This window comes from Bidens hawaiensis, unplaced genomic scaffold (genome assembly GCF_021521415.1).
Source record: "Bidens hawaiensis isolate Kalapana, Puna unplaced genomic scaffold, B.hawaiensis_p1.1 tig00024029_1, whole genome shotgun sequence".
NCBI lineage: Eukaryota > Viridiplantae > Streptophyta > Magnoliopsida > Asterales > Asteraceae > Bidens > Bidens hawaiensis.
Window position 1 is genome coordinate 273089 of NW_027493790.1, and position 16355 is coordinate 289443.

Genomic DNA, 16355 nt, shown 5'->3' on the forward strand with positions numbered 1-16355 from the left:
ATCATCGTTTAAAGTATACTTCAACAATTAATTTACCACCAACTAGGTGATAAAAGGCGTTTGTCTTTGAGAACGAGATCAGGGTTCAAAACCTTGTATGTGAGTAAATTTTTTTAAAATAGTTTAGAAGTAGGAGTAAGAGCAAATGAGAATGTGTAGCTGCTAAAAAGAATTAATTATTTTAATTTAACAAATGTTAGATAGTATTATAATTTATAACTACAATTTACTATATTGATTTTATTAAGTCAGTAACATAACAAATAATTGTGTTTTGATGTGATCTAGTGTCAAGGTTGTGAATAGTGTTTTTATATTTTATGAAAAACGAATCTCGTGTTTATTTATTTATTATTTTTAGCATTTTTAATCAAACAAGTTACAAAAATTCTACCTTTCGGGTTGTTTACCGCTCATGATTTTGGTGATGTATGGTAAACAAAAATAAATAAAGATTTTTCTTGTAGGAAAATATCATCAGCACTCCATAGCTTTGAATCAATTCTCCATAGCATGCTCGTTGCTACGGATGCTGGTGGCATCCACAAGCATCCACAATGTTATTTTCTCATTAATGTGTTTGTATCAAAGCCTATGTAGCATATGAAGTAGCTCCGTATTGAGGCATTTGTCGCTTAGATTTTTTTTCATGGCATTTAGAATTTTTTGTTAGTTTGTTTTCTACCTTCGCATGTTTGTGTATGTATAGAAATGAGATCATTTAAGAACTCCTTTGAGTTGTGAGAAAACTTGAAAGCACTTTCACTTATTCAGTTAACAATATTAAAAATAAAAAAACCATATGTATTATAAGTATGCTACATCTATAATTTTTTACCGTCGATCGACTTTTAAAATAGATGTATAAAACGTTTACATTACAGTGTGAATAGTAAATATCTGCGTGATGTAAACGTTTAACAAACAAACTTATTATAAATCTTTTTCTTTAGTTTTAATCAAACCATGTTGAATACTTACAGCTTCACAAAGTTTGTTGGCAATGTAAGGTTTCTCTGGCCGGTTTAATAACGTGTGAGTGCATGTTTTCCTTTGAAAACAAGTGATCAAGTGATACTTTTTCAAATGGATAATTAATCCATAGACATATATGAATTGTACATAAATTGAAGTAATTATTGTTTGAAATTGTGTAACACCTGACCAATTTTCGCCTTTTCACTTAAAGATAATCTCAATATTGATGATCATGACTCAAGGTGTAAGATTTTTTTTTCTTAAATAAAAGAAAGAAACAACCGTTCACGTTATCTTTGAAGACACAAAAACAGTAGGTTTTTTTCTGGTGAAAAATAGAGCAAATGATCCTTCCATTAATCCTTTTAACACTGTTAAGTTTTTTGTTATTGCTAAAGGTTCCATGTTATATACTGAAATTTCCTTAAAATAAAAATAAAAATTAAAAAAGCAAGTCTAAGTTTTAAAGTTTTATAGTAAAATTTTTATAAAATGCAAGTGGTTGACGAGGACTAGAAGATCAAGTGGGTGTTTGATGCAAGTCACTATAAGGTTAGATTGTGGTAGGTTATTAATGCTAATGTTTATGGTAAATAAACACACTCAAAACAGATTTACATAAAAATAAACACTTTTTTACGAGCGTGATGGATCATTAATTAATTAAGATTAAAATAGACATTTTTTTACGAGCATAAGCAAAAGTTCACACCATCACCATTTTGGTGGGGTGGTTAGAAGTTTTACTTTATGTTCATATAAGAGTTTCTTATGTTTATGCTTGACGTCGCAGGTTCGAATATGCCATATTCTTGGGTTTAAGTGTGGTGAAGCATCAATAGGTGGATTAGGATCACGACATCAAACCTCCTGAAAGCTTTCCAAGAGTTTAGCCAGTGCTCATTGTTAACAAAAATAAATAAATAAATAATAATAATAATTAGAGTTCACTCATGTTGAGGTGGCCATCAAACCATTCATTGTGAAGTCCCATAGATTTACATGGCATCTTTAAGTCTCATAGATGTATTAACTTGCTAAAAAAATAAATGTTTTATAAAGTATTTTTTAAGATAATAATATAATATGTAATTTATACACTATGTAAAGAGAAAACACCCCGGGAAGGTTTCAGGCGTGATTCTCACATGTGTATACCACTTACTAGGGAGAATACCATTGTAAAAGATTTTAAACCCGAGTAACTAACAGTTGATGTAAGGACTTTCCTTCGAAGAGCTGTCATTCAGACTACCGTTACTAAAGAAAAAGTAAACAGAAACACCCAAATCAAAAGTATTGAATTTGAAAATGGGGTGATGATGGTAATAAAAAGCATATGCATAATGATAATGCCAAAGGGATGGTACCATTGGGAGTACTATAATGATCCGGAAACACTTTTTTAGAGGTTAAATTGATATTTTATTTTGGCCAATCATTTACTACAAAACCATTTTATTTATTTATCCCTCTAACTACAATAACAAATATTGGGTTTTAACTTTTAATGTTGTTACAAGCTTCTTTTCTTTTCATGTAATTGTTTTTTTTCTTTTGACTTTTGATACTGGTTTTTTCTTTTAACCAAATATTGATTTTTAATAAAAGTTTGTCATTAAAAAAATAAGAAAAAGAAAAATTAAGAACAAGACATGCATAACAGTAAAGACTCTTTACACCTTATCATCAACTCTTTAATTCTTTTACGGTAAGAGAATCAAAAAATCGAAAATAATGTATAAAAGTAGATTTTATAACGTTGGAGAACATTTAAGTTCCTTCAATAAAAAACCAAATGAGAAGATGGAATATAAGGATGTCCAATTTAGCATGTGTACTAACTAATTCATTGTCGAGAATATATGTCTAACATATGTTTATACTTTTCGTCATAGGGAAACCAAGGTCCCCTGGCCTTGATAACTGAAATTCGTCAAATCATATTTTCAAAATCTGAATTGCATAAGAAAAATATGAGTTTGATCTCTAGCATTAAACGACTGTCTAGTTAAGATGTTCTGCTTAATTATGCCATTGTCGTTATTAAGAGTAAATTGCTTTTTTCGTCCTTGAGATTTGTCTAAATCTGCAGTTTTAGTCAAATAGTTTCAAATTTGTGATTTTCGTCCATGTGGTTTCATTTCACTTGCAATTAAACCCGAATTCACCAATTCCATTAAAATATGGTCGCTAAACCCATCAGCTTGTCCTTCACGTGGGGGCAGTTTTGTCCCTTTTCTCCCCAAATAAACCTAGTCCTAATTCGCAAGCCCCTTCATGTGAGGGGCTGGTGTGTATTTTGGGGAAAAAAGGACAAAACGGCCCTTCACGTGAAGGACACGCTGATGGGTTTAACAACCAGACTTAACAGGACTAGCAATTTTTTAGGTTTAATTGCAAGTGAAATGAAACTACATGGACGAAAAATCGCAAATTTGAAACTATTTGACTAAAACCACATATTTAGACAAACCATAGAGACGAAAACTGCAGTTCACTCCGTTATTAAAGTATTAATAGCGAATAGCGATTCAAATATATTTAAAATCAGGTAATTTTTTTAAAAACATATGCCATAAGATGTTTATTAAATTACACTAATAAAATAATATCATGACTATAGTTGTAAATAAGGAAGGTTGAATATATGTTGTGGCCGATAAAAATGGCTTTAACAAGGTAGAAAAAGTAACACTACCAAACAAACAGTACACGCCACTGGCCTCCATTTATCCACCCTTTATATTATCCACATCCACGTTTCATAATATTTTACTACAATTTGTTGTTTTTTTTTATAATTTTATTATAACCTACGCCGGAGGGTGTTACGGGAAGCCCCCCATCTTGTTCTTTCCGTAACAAGGCTCACGGTGATATGTTTTGCAGAATATACATCCGGATTTAGTTTGATTGTTGATTCATATCGACCTTGGTTCATTTATTAACCCTTACCCGATGGAAATATTGATCTAACCCTAATACGATTTGGATATGTGTTTCTTCAGTATATTTTCTGTAACTAAAGATAGTGATATCGGAAGTTCTAAAAATACTGTTTGTTTTCATACAATAAACAGTTACAATATATAAAGATAAACGGGATCCATAAGCTCGATGCTCAAACCCGAAATATATAAGTTTCAATAAGCGAGTTGTATTATAGTAAGCATACAACATATTGTGTATGTATGTATTTTTGGTTCTAGATCGATGTAGCTAGCAAAACATGTTGTGTTTTGCTAAACGGATTGAACATGACACGCTACATTAAACACAACTGGTTAATCTGAACACATCACATTTAACTAAATGTCATTTTCTTGAACAATAATACAAACATATTTAATAAGTTGGTTACACGACACGATGCGTTTAATATGAGTAAAGGTATTGTATTTGATCATTACTTCATGCAGAAGTTACATATTTCAATAACTAATTAGTCAATGAAAGTATAGAGATTAAGTAGTTACACGCTACATAATTAGTCAGGTAAAATACTAAAAAGACTTCTATTGCACTCATATTTTTTTACCATACTAATTTTTTTGGTTTTTAATTTATGAAGATTGAGATTATGGATTACAAAACTATTTAAATTCTTATTGTTACATTTATTGATAGAAATTTAACTGATTTAAAATTATTGTTTAAATCTAGTAAATTTAATTAATTGAAACAATTATTTAAAATTATTTACTTGATGCTTTTATTTTTTGTATAGCTAGTTTTAACCCGGCGTTGGTAAAACTCAAAAGGTGATAAAACACAAGTGTTGAGCCGATAAGTCGACGTGAATTCGATCTGTGAAGTACACTATTATACTGGAATTAAAACCAAACATAAAACAAAAAAAAACTATAAAAATTGAGGTGGACCAATGGGGTGGTGTCGGTCGGTAAAACTCGAGCGTTGGTAAAACCCAACCATTTTCGATCCCGGGCATTGAAACGGTGAGTCTACAGGAATTCGATCGGTTTCCATCACGCTCGTTATAATACCAGGAACCAAAAAAAATTGGCGTGTGGCCGGTCTCTATTACGTTTGTTATGGTGACTGCTAAAAAAACAAACCAAAATTTGCGGGCTGGTTCGGTGCCGCCAAGTGGCCCAAGAGGGCACTTGCGGCACCAAGCTTATTATTTGATACATAGTATAATTTGCCATTTGAATATCCCAACCACAGACTGATTTGTACGAGCAGTTTTGTTGCATAGTTTGTCGGACTAGTGCTCCAAATAATATGGACTACGTTTTCCTCAGCCCATTATTTGTTTGAATGTGTCTTGGCAAATAATCTTGGTAGTATCCTATGTAAGAGATAATGTTTATAGCGACCTTGGATATGTCTTGTTTGTTAAATCGAAATACACTTTTAATTACAAGATGGAGAAAGACAATTCATGACCTTTCTATAAATGTAACGCTATATGTTGGTTATGTTTTGATCTCGGTGACTCGATTGTAGCCATTGTTAATGTAGTATCATAATTAAAACATATTCGGGCTATATGAATTCTGTGTGATTTCTTTTTTATTGAAATACCTAAAAATCAATCTCAATTCATTGGGCCTTTCGATACAATCAAATAGAAATTTGTGGGTGCGGCTAACTCCTCATAAAGTCATAAGGTAATTGTATAAGTTTCCAAGGTAAAACTACTGTAGGGGTTTTAAAACCTTTGAACTTCGAATATGGTAAAATAGCTCCCAGACTAGCACTTCCGCGCAATAATTCTACCAAAGGTCTTTCGTCCCCCCCCCCCCCACTTCGTCGGCCCTTGTCGCCTTCCTTAACAAGCCCTCGAGCCTCCTTATGTTAATTTTGTATTCATATCCTCAAATGACTGAGGATTGAATCTTATATGTGTAGAGTAAAAATGTTAATTTTGTGTACATGTGATATAAATTTGATTTAAATGTTGCATGTCAGAATTTTTTTCATGTTATATACTCAAAGGGATCGGTCGAGATTTTAACACTATAATGGTACTAGAATTTGTTATTCATTGGAGACCGACAGCCCCCATACCACAAGGGAAAGATCCGCTCCTAATGTAGTGCATAATATTCAACTATACCAAGAAAATAAGCTCACAAATTTAGTCATTTTTAGAAATATGTTATGCATTTGTATATGTAATGGCACAAATATACACATGTGTGTGTAACTAAGTAAATTGTGAAGAAAAAAGTTTGTGATTTACTTTTTTACCAAAGTTCCTTTTAAGAAACAATGAATCATGTATTGTGTTGTGTTGTACTTTTGATTGAAATCCTATCCTCACACATGGTGAAAAGGATAAATAAAAAGAAGCTTCATGACGCCTATAATTGTGAAAATATAAGCATACAAATAATAAATTATTTTGATGAACCAATAAACTATGAAATTGATCATATCAATTTTTTGTGATTAATTTATCTTTTCGTAATTTTATATATACGGTAAAAGGTGTAAGCTTTAACGTGGAAGCAACAAATGTTAAAATTTATAATTTCTTATTAGAGAGTACGTGTATACATTTTTTGTGTTATTAAAATACTTTGAAGACACCTATAAGCCTATGAACACCGGTAAGGATTATATGTAATTGATTAAAGAAAAAATCATGTAGTTTTAAGGGGGTGGTGATGTGAGCAAGCATAAGCATTTCCGATTTAGAAGTTCTATTCGATTTATCTTTATACTCAATAAATTAGGAAATGTGGTGTCACGTAACATAATTCTATTACCCTGGAGGTCGTTTATCAAAATAGTTTTTAAAAAACCAAATATTCCAAAAAATTTGAGATGTAATATAACCCTAGTTTTCATTTATCAAACATGTTTTTCTTTGAAAAATATTGAATAACTATTTTTTTTATGTTTTAAAAGTAGCCATAAATCTACACTTAAAAGATGCTAACATGAGGTTGTTTTAAGTTACAAAATAAAAATGCAACAAAGTCATGGTCCATCGTTTTAGGCAAGAATATAAATTATTGGGTTCAATAGGAGGAGATAAACTTTGATTAAAGCTTGAAAAGAAACAAGATTAAGAAAAACATGACAAGATGGATCACAAAAGAAATGACATGACAAGTCAAAAAAAAGATCAATGACTTTATGTGATTCCAAAGTTAAGGTTATATTATCCTTAGCAACTTAATTTATTTATTTATTTATTTATTTTTTTGAAAAGGCGGTATTTTATAAAAATAAATAAAAACAGTCATAGCAAGTAGCTAGAACAAAAAAACATAAAACATTACAAATACAATAGAGGGCTCTTAAGCCACTCGATCCTAGAAATATTATATTTACGATTTCTGCTACTATACCATAAGAACGAGAAATTTAAAATTTCATCAAATATCGTTTCTTTGTTATGCCGATTCTTCTCAAATACCAAGTCATTTCTGAATCTCCAAATAATCCACCAAGTGACAAATATAATCATCCCGATCATATCTTTCTTATGAGTTTGGACTCTTAAAGTGTCCCACCAAGTCATCAGCTCAATCGGAGCCAAAGAGGAAGACAACGGTAGGCCAAGCCAAGAAGCAACAAGACCCCAAATCCGATTAGCCACCGAGCACATACCGAAAACATGGTCAATAGACTCCTCATGATCATTACAGATAGGACATAAAGAACTCGGAATGTCTATACCCTTACACACCAGATTAACTCTCATAGGAAGTCTCATAAGTAACACCCTCCAAGCACAAATATTAACTTTTCTAGGAAGAAATTTGAACCATATTGTCTTTCGAGCCCACGAAGGAAGAATAAAGTCATCAATAACCTTCATTACACCCTTAACCGTGAAGTCTGTCATATCCCCAAAACTCCAAATCCATCTATCTTGAGAATCCGTTAAACTTACATGTCCTAACTCCACTATCAAATTATCAAATTGTTCACTTTCTCTCCCCCCTCTAATCTCTCTTCTCCAATTCCAAGAACCACCGTCTGCCCTTTGATTAACAAAACATTGCTTGTCCATTTCCAATGAATAAAGGCGAGGATATTTGACCGCCAACGTACTACTTGTCCTCCAACAGTCTAACCAAAATCTAGTTTCTTGACCATTTCCTATCTTTTTTTGAACAGCCGAAAGAGGAATTACTTCTAAATCATGTAGTTTATTAAATGAGTTACACATAGACGACCACACACCCGACCCTAACCCACTATTTTCACGATAGTTAGGATTCATTTCAACTCCATATATGGCTTTGATCAACTTAACCCACACACAATTGCTATCTGAAACAAACCTCCAACGCCACTTTTGTAAAAGAGCCTTGTTAAATGCCTCCAAGGACCCAATCTCGATACCTCCTTTCTCTTTAGAGGCCAACACTTGTTTCCAAGACACCCAATGAATTTTTCTTTCGTCATTTTTAAAACCCCAAAAGAACCGAGACCGAATTCTTTCCAAAACCTTCAAAACACTTTAGCAACTTAATTAATTATTTTATGATGTTTATTGTTCCTAATTGGCTAATAGTAATATGTTATAGATGAGGATTAGTGTCTTCTAATATACTTTTGGTCATAGCCTTCTAATATATATATCAAATGTCAATGATTAATTTATAAAGATAAAAAAACGTTTTAATATTTTATTATTGCAAAATGTTAACTTTGTAAAGTTAAGAATAATGTCTTGTTAAACTATAATTCGTTTTAACTAAACGAGTGGGATGTTGTTCCTCATTCAGATATTAAAAAAACATTGAAAATGATTAAGATATTAGATTTTGGTTTGACTGTTAGGTGTCAGGAACTACTTTGGCTGTCAAATATCTTCGTCTTTATTTGTTGGAGATGAATAAACAAAATTTGGTTGATCAAGGGTAAATAATCGTCTTGGATTTTGAGAAGAGATATTAGGGAAGGAAGATAAATTGAACAACTTTTTAATTTGGTAGTCGAGTTGGAGCAGGTAACTTTAACATACACTCCATAGTTGTGTTTGAAAACTTAAGAGATATTACAGAATTCACGGTTAAAGAAGTTAACAAGGTTATTGATGAATATATTCTTCTGACGATGGTTAGAAAGACAATATGGTTTACATTTCTTTTTGTAAAATTTAATATTTGTGTTTGGAGGGTGTTGCTTAATAAATGATGGGTAGGGAATAGATGTTTCGATTACTCTATGTCCGATTTGTAATGACAATGAGGAATCGTTGGTTCATGTCTTTGGTGCATATTCTGTGGTTAGAGGAATTTGGGGTCTCATTGTTGCTTGGCTTGGTCTTCCATCATCTTTGTCCACAAAACTGATTGATATGATGTCTTGATAGGATACGTTGAGAGTTCAATCTCATAAGAAATATTTAATTGGGATGGTTGGTTTTTGTCACTTGGTAGGTTATTTGGAGATTCAGAAACAACTTGTTTTCGAGAAGAATCGTCATACCAAATAAACCCTATTTGATGAAATTTTACACTTTTCATAAGTGTGGTAGAACAGTGGGAATAGAAAATGAAATATTTCCAGGATCGAGTGGCTTAAGAAACTTTTTTTATGCTCTAGCTTGTTACTAGAATTTGTTTTATATAATACATTCTTTTCAAAAGAATATAAATATACGAGCATGTTTCTCTAGTTCACGTTGGCATGGCTGACTTCTCTCCTCCCCTAAACATTCTTTATCTGTTGTCACTAATTTCTCAGTTCGCTCTCCATTGTCCACCCTCCTTTCTTCAACGTCGACACACGGATGTCGACAAACACCCACATTAGACATATGAAGGATTGAAGCTTGATTGAGGATTGTAAGTGGAGTGGTGAAATAGTGATAGTATAAGTGTGCTAACTTTTACCCCATCCTTTCATGTTGTGGGTGCAGCCGGCAAGAGGGACCCAATTCGAACCAAGGTCCGCTTAACCACTAACTAGACTTGGACTCCTGTCTTTAACAAACACCATTCAACTTTTTTTTACTTTTATTTTTGTTTCCCCCTAAATGTGATTTTTTTAACATAGTATTAAAAGAGAGAAAATATGGATAGCATAAAGTAAAAAAGCAAAGAAAAAATTATTATTACTACTAAATTATTAATATTATCTAAGTGATTTGTAGTAGGGCTGTTCACAAGCCGAGCCGAACCGAGCGAAGACTTGCTCGTTGCTTGGCTCGTTTACAACCGAACCAAACAACTGAAATTCGAACCGAGCAAAAAACGTAACAAGCCAAAATCGAATCGAGCATTTTTCGATCGAACATCGAGCGATTTCAAGCATTATTTATTTCTTTTCACTTTAAAATTTTCAATAATAAACAAGTTTGAAGGCTATAAATAATTATTTTGTAAACAAATTAATAGTTTTTAGTCAAACGTATAATAGGTTGTAAATTTTTAGTAGAAAGAAGTTCGAAGTGATATATAATGAACATGTAAACAAACTTTTAGTATTCTAAAAATTTGAATCAAACTAATAAAGCTATAAAACTGACGGAATAGGAAAAGTTTAAAAGAGTTTAAAAAATTGTATACTTATATTTTATGTGTGTTGTCTATATATTTATATATTTGTTCATATATAATTATATCTAAAATAAATTAAAAATATTTGAGCCGAACCGAAACGAGCAGACCTTTGCTTGTTGCTTGGCTCATTTACAAACCAAACCGAGCAGAGCTGCTCGTTTACAATCGAGCAAAAAAACAAGCGAGCATTTTCCAAACGAGCGACGAGGTATGGACGACCCTAATTTGTAGAAGTTTGGGTGGTTTATAGAACTTAATTTTTGCAAACCCATCTTAGTTATTAATTGCAACCAAAGGTGTTTAACAATTGAGTGGAAAACATCAAATTCAGTACTTGTGAAAAAAAAATCACACTATAAATATTAGTCAGACTAGACTAGACCCAAACTAGCATGGAATAAAGGGATTATTCAACGGGCGGACATTAACGAACTTTCCACCACATGGCTCACAGACAATCGGTTCGTATACGGCCCTACTTCCACACAAGTTTTGTATTTAGATTCATGATTTGAAACTTGAATCTAGGTTAATAGAGCATTAAGAATTTGACTTTCTAGTAGTGCATGGGTGGTGGTATACTATTAGTGTTTTGACATTGTGAGAGTGAGTCTACATGTAGGTTAGTTTGTCCCACAAACAAGTTTTAACTTAACAAAAACTAGAAGAGTTTAATTGCTTAATTAACTCATCACTCAAAACACTCAGGTAATTTACATGTAATTAACTCGCGAAACTAGTTTGTAATTCTGCTCAAGCTAATTTAAACCGTCGGTTCGCTCAAATAAATATACATAATTGGTTTTTCTTATATGTGGTATAATGTTATTTGAAACATGTGTAATGTGAGATTTTCATAAACTTGTAAAAACACATACAAAATCGTCAAAACTTATAGCGAAAACGAACTCACTAGGCTAAACATCAAACCGAGATATAATATTATGAACCAAGTCAGCTCGGCTCATATTGGTGAGGGCACAAGCTCGAGTTATTGATGACTCGAGTACCCGACTACGCTTATTTGTTAAGCCCACTATCTATCATTTATCAACACTGCATGATTCATTACTTATCTTCGGTTTCACCCAAACCGGTTTCCCCTCTGACCTACCAAACCGGTTTAAAACCGGACCGATTTGAGGGAAAACCAGTTTAAACCGAACCGACTTGGACTAGTTCTGCGTTTCAAGCTCCTAAACCGGTTTCTAAACCGAACCGGTGTGAGTCAAATCGGTTTGGACCATTGTTTGACCAATCCGGTTCGATTTAAAAGCTGGTTTTGTACACCTCTATCATCATGCATCTAAAAATTACCATATAACATGTTACTCAAAAGTAGCCATAATGTTACCCTTGCAATCATTCTGAACATACAATGTATAGACAGGTTTATAAATAAACAGACAAAAAACTATTTGGAAGTCAGCCCGACCCAACCCGACCCTTTTTGGTTACCAAAAGCGACATGCTTCGACTTAAAAATGCGTTGACACTTCACCTAACCTCATGCGAAACAAGCCAATTAAGCTAAATCCATTAAACATCGAGACGGGTCATGTAATGTTTGGAGCATTGAACATGGACAGCCGAAAATTAGGCAATGTTTTTGTCTTTAATAAGTGTCAAAACACTTCAGATAGGACCAACACACAAGCATGTTTCAATCAAGAATAATAATAAGTTAGAAACATACTTGTAGGGCTTTTGAGAACACTCCAGAAACATAAACATGTCAACACTTCATTGATGTAACATGTAACCCCGAGTCCAAATTCAAATCACCGATAAATAATAGGTATATTGGTTTTTATTAATCCCAACTATCGTCTTTTGGTTGCTACCGGTCCCACTACCGAATTGGCTGCTAGCGGTCCCAACTTTTATTGTACTTGTTCCTAACGGTCCGCGATTAACAGAATCCTAAAGTCGTTAGTTTCAGGCCGCCGAAAAAATGTTTTTGGTCGGAAAACTCAAAATTTTTCCCGAAAACTCAACATTTTAGTCTCAAACATCTTGGTAACTTTGTATTAGACCTTTAGGAGCCTTTTTCTAGTAAAAGTCCCAATTATTGAGGTCGCCGGAAACCCTAGAACCATTGTTGCAATCGGTTGATGGTGCTCAAGTGGTGGTAGTTGGTTGGCGGTGAGTCAATTGGTGGTGGTTGCGGTGTTCAGGTGGTGTTTTCCGGCAACAAATTTGACTTTTCCGGCAAAAAACGTTTTTCCGACGACCTGAAATTAACGACGTTAGGATTCTGTTAGTCGTGACCATTAGGAACAAATACGTTAAAAGTTGGGAGCGTCAGTAGCCAATTTATTAGTTGGGACCGGCAGTGACCAAAAGACAATAATTGGGATTAATAAAAACCAATATACCTAAATAATAATATTAACTGCGTGTCACGTCATTCAAAAACCGAGATTTCTCCACTCCAACTACAGGAAGCAATTATGTCTGTTATGATGGGATGAAATGCCACATCTATGCATGCTTGTTCATACACTTTGGTTTTCTTGATGAGCTGGCATGTTTTCGTGTCGTAAATGTATATGCACCCGTCAGATGACCCGGTGGCGAGTTTTTTACCATCTGGGCTGAAATTGCATTTTATAGGGAACCCTGAAACGCCATGGCTTTCGTATCGTTTGTATTTATCGAGCCTAAATGGCGGTTTTGAAGAGAATATTGCAATGTAGTTTCCGTTTGATTGGGCCACAAAATACGGGTCGGTTGGATGATGTCGTATACACGGGCATGTATAAGCTTCCACATAGATCTGACAAAACAGCAAAAAATATTAGTTTTGATCTTGTGGTAAAATTACGATTACAAACAAAATTATTATACTAATATGTTCATTGGTGCACTCGAGATAAAACTAGGCATGTAAACGAACCAAACATTCGTGAATCGTTCATCTGGAGGTTTGTTGATGTTCATTTCTTTAATAAACGAGCGTGCATGAACAAACAAAATTGTTCGTTTGGATAAATCAGCGAAAATGAGCACATGTCTAATTCACGCATTTATGTTCATGAATGTTCCTTTATCTATATTCATTTATGCTCATTCGTCTACGTTCATTTATGTTCTTAGTTTTGCGTTTGCTTTGGGTATGTTCGTTAATATATTCTTATAACGTGTTTTGGCCCATAACTTTTTAGGCCCAACACACTGTTCTTCACATTATTTTTAACTGATTATAGCTTAGTTAGTTAGTTATGTTCGTTCATCTATGTTTGGTTATGTTCATGCATTTAAGTTCGTGAACCGTTCGTTTATACTGTTAACAAACAAACATAAACAAACACGAACACTCTCATTTTCTTAATGAACGAACATGAACAAGGAAATCCCGTTTGTTTAACTGTTTGTGTCCAATCGTTTGTTAGTTAAGCTAAACGAACGAACACGAGCATGCCCTGTCTGAGTGTTTGTGTTTGGTCAGTTCGTTTACAAGCCTAGGTAAAACTATGATTACGAACCAATATATTACAATAATATGTTCAATGTTCGAGTGAAATGGTTTACAGTAGGGGCAGCAAATGTGACCCATTGGGTTGAATGGGTTGTAATAAAATGCATATAATGGGTCAGGATAGGTCAAACTAAAAAAACAAGAAAAGGATTGAAACGGGTTGACATTTCTCGAGGTTTTTTTTTGTTTTTTTTTAATGGAACGAGAAAAACGGAAGAAACTTTTTAGTTTTTTTTTACCGTTTTAGTTTTTGATTTATATTTCGAGTTATGATTTTTTAATTTTTTAATGAGGGTTTCTGATATCTCAACCCATTTTGACCAATTTCAAAAACCCCTCAATAAAAGAAATAAAATAAAAATAATTAAAAAATCATAACTCGAAATATAAATCAAAAACTAAAAAAGTAAAATAACTAAAAAAATTCCTCCATTTTTCTCGTTCCACTAAAAACTCGAGAAATGTCAACCCGTTTTGACCCGTTTCAATCCTTTTCTTTTTTTAGTTTGACTCATTCTGACTCATTATATACCTTTTATTACAACTCACTCAACCCAATGGGTCACATTTGCCACCCTTAGTTTATAGGGTTGTATTACTAAAAACGGTTTACAAATATTTTATTAGGCCGCTTTAAGATAAAACACAACCCATATCGATCCGCTTATAAGTAAAACGCTTCAAAATATACCTGGTTTGATAACGGAACCTGTCGTGAAACATCCCAAACAATGATTGAATTCTCACTAATATTGCTTTTCGATTCATCACTAGAAGAAATAAACTCTCGCGTATTATTCATAAACTCCAAATCAAGAATAGGGCCGAGCCCACGAACATACCGATTCACTTCATTCCCGGTTCTAATATCCCATAACCGAATAACCCCGTTTGACCCACCGGAAAGAAAAAGGTTAGAATTATTAGGATGAAACTTAACAACACCAACAACTTGATCTTCCTTAAATACCCGAGTTTCTAACCCTTTTTCAACGTCGATTAATCTCGATGAACAATCGTATCCACACGAGAGTAACGTAAGTCCTTGAGTTGACCATTTGATGTCTTTTACTGCTGCGGTATGAACGTTTAATACCCGTGATTTTTTATTTTCCGTGTTCCATACATTCCATATATAAATGGATGAATCCATACCAGCAGATGCAAGAAGATGAGCTGCAAATTAATAATAAAACTTAAACTTAGGATTCATTTCATTATTTCATGCATACCCTTACAAACTTGAAAAATTCATATATACAAATTTTTACTTAAAAGACCATCCTACCCCTTTCCATTATATTTGTTTAAACCCCATTTTTTTTATTTGGACTTTAATCAACATCGACGGTAAGCAAGCGAACCAAACCATCGTCTCTTCTCTTTTGTTCTCTTAATGGTAGATAATCAAACAATCGAATCTGAATGTTCGAATCAGATAATTAAACTCGCATCAGATTAACCGAACAAGGTATAATCACATGATAATCGAACGATAAGCAATCTATTATTTTGAGAAACTATTGTTTATGGTAAAAATTGAAGAAAAAAAAGAAACTTAAGATAAAAATGGGTACAAAAAAAGTTTGTAAGCTAAAAATGTGTAATTTTTTTTAAAGTTAAAGATGGGCATATATGAAATTTTAAAGGTTTAGAAAAGTAAGGGTAAAATGGTCATTAACTGTTTTCAATACAATGGTTATATATGATATTTTAACTACTTTGTAACAGAAAATATGATATTTTTAGTTTTGCAAGGGTATATACGATATTTTCCTAGTTTTATATACGAAACTGCACCAAAACTTAATTCAGCAATGAAGACAGAACTTACAATGAGTATTTGACCATTGTATTGCATTCACAGCTTTCGTATGACCAGTAAGATTTGCGGAAGCCCGTTCAGACGTATGAACAGAATTCGAATACTCCTTCGTTCGATTCCTCAATAACAATAAAACGTCTTTTCGTATGCACGAATCCGAGATGCTTCCTTGAACTGAGATTAAAATTTTAAAACGATATCATAATTCATAAACCGTGAATAATATCAATCAAACGAAGTAAAAACTAAAACGTACCGGCTGAATAAGTTGCGGGTCCCGGATGTGAAGTTTGAGAAGCGGATGCCATGAGTGCACGTTCTCGTTTAGATATGTATCAGCCTGCGATTGGTTGACTTAAGTCAACAGCAGGCAAAGTTCTGCTTGATGTATGATGGAATTCGGGCGGAAGTGTGTGTCTTTCGGTTTCTTCGTCTTCATCTGAGTATGCGTTGCAGAGTAAATCCATATTGAGTCAAACCTAAATCTGTGAATGAAAGTAAAGAATTTATTATGCTCGGTTGTTGATCGGGCTGTTAACAAACCGAATGTTCAGCGAACTGCTCGTTAACG

The 16355-nt window shown here is 33.3% G+C and overlaps 1 protein-coding gene across 1 annotated transcript; it reads right to left on the bottom strand.

Moving 5' to 3' along the window:
* Positions 1-12862: 12862 nt before the first annotated feature.
* LOC143568657 (uncharacterized) lies at positions 12863-16092 on the bottom strand. Its single transcript, XM_077054757.1, has 4 exons — positions 16041-16092; positions 15794-15958; positions 14651-15135; positions 12863-13257 (listed from the first exon to the last, which is right to left on the bottom strand). Exons 1-4 carry the CDS (start codon positions 16090-16092, stop codon positions 12886-12888), a joined length of 1074 nt encoding a protein of 357 aa, XP_076910872.1. The 3' UTR covers positions 12863-12885.
* Positions 16093-16355: the final 263 nt, after the last annotated feature.

Coding starts and splice junctions, on each gene's coding strand:
- LOC143568657 (XM_077054757.1), bottom strand. CDS start 16,092: ATGGCATCCGCTTCTCAAACTTCACATCCGGGACCCGCAACTTATTCA. Junction 15,136..15,793: donor ACAATGGTCAAATACTCATT/GTAAGTTCTGTC, acceptor ATTAATTTGCAG/CTCATCTTCTTGCATCTGCT. Junction 13,258..14,650: donor AGGTTCCGTTATCAAACCAG/GTATATTTTGAA, acceptor CTGTTTTGTCAG/ATCTATGTGGAAGCTTATAC.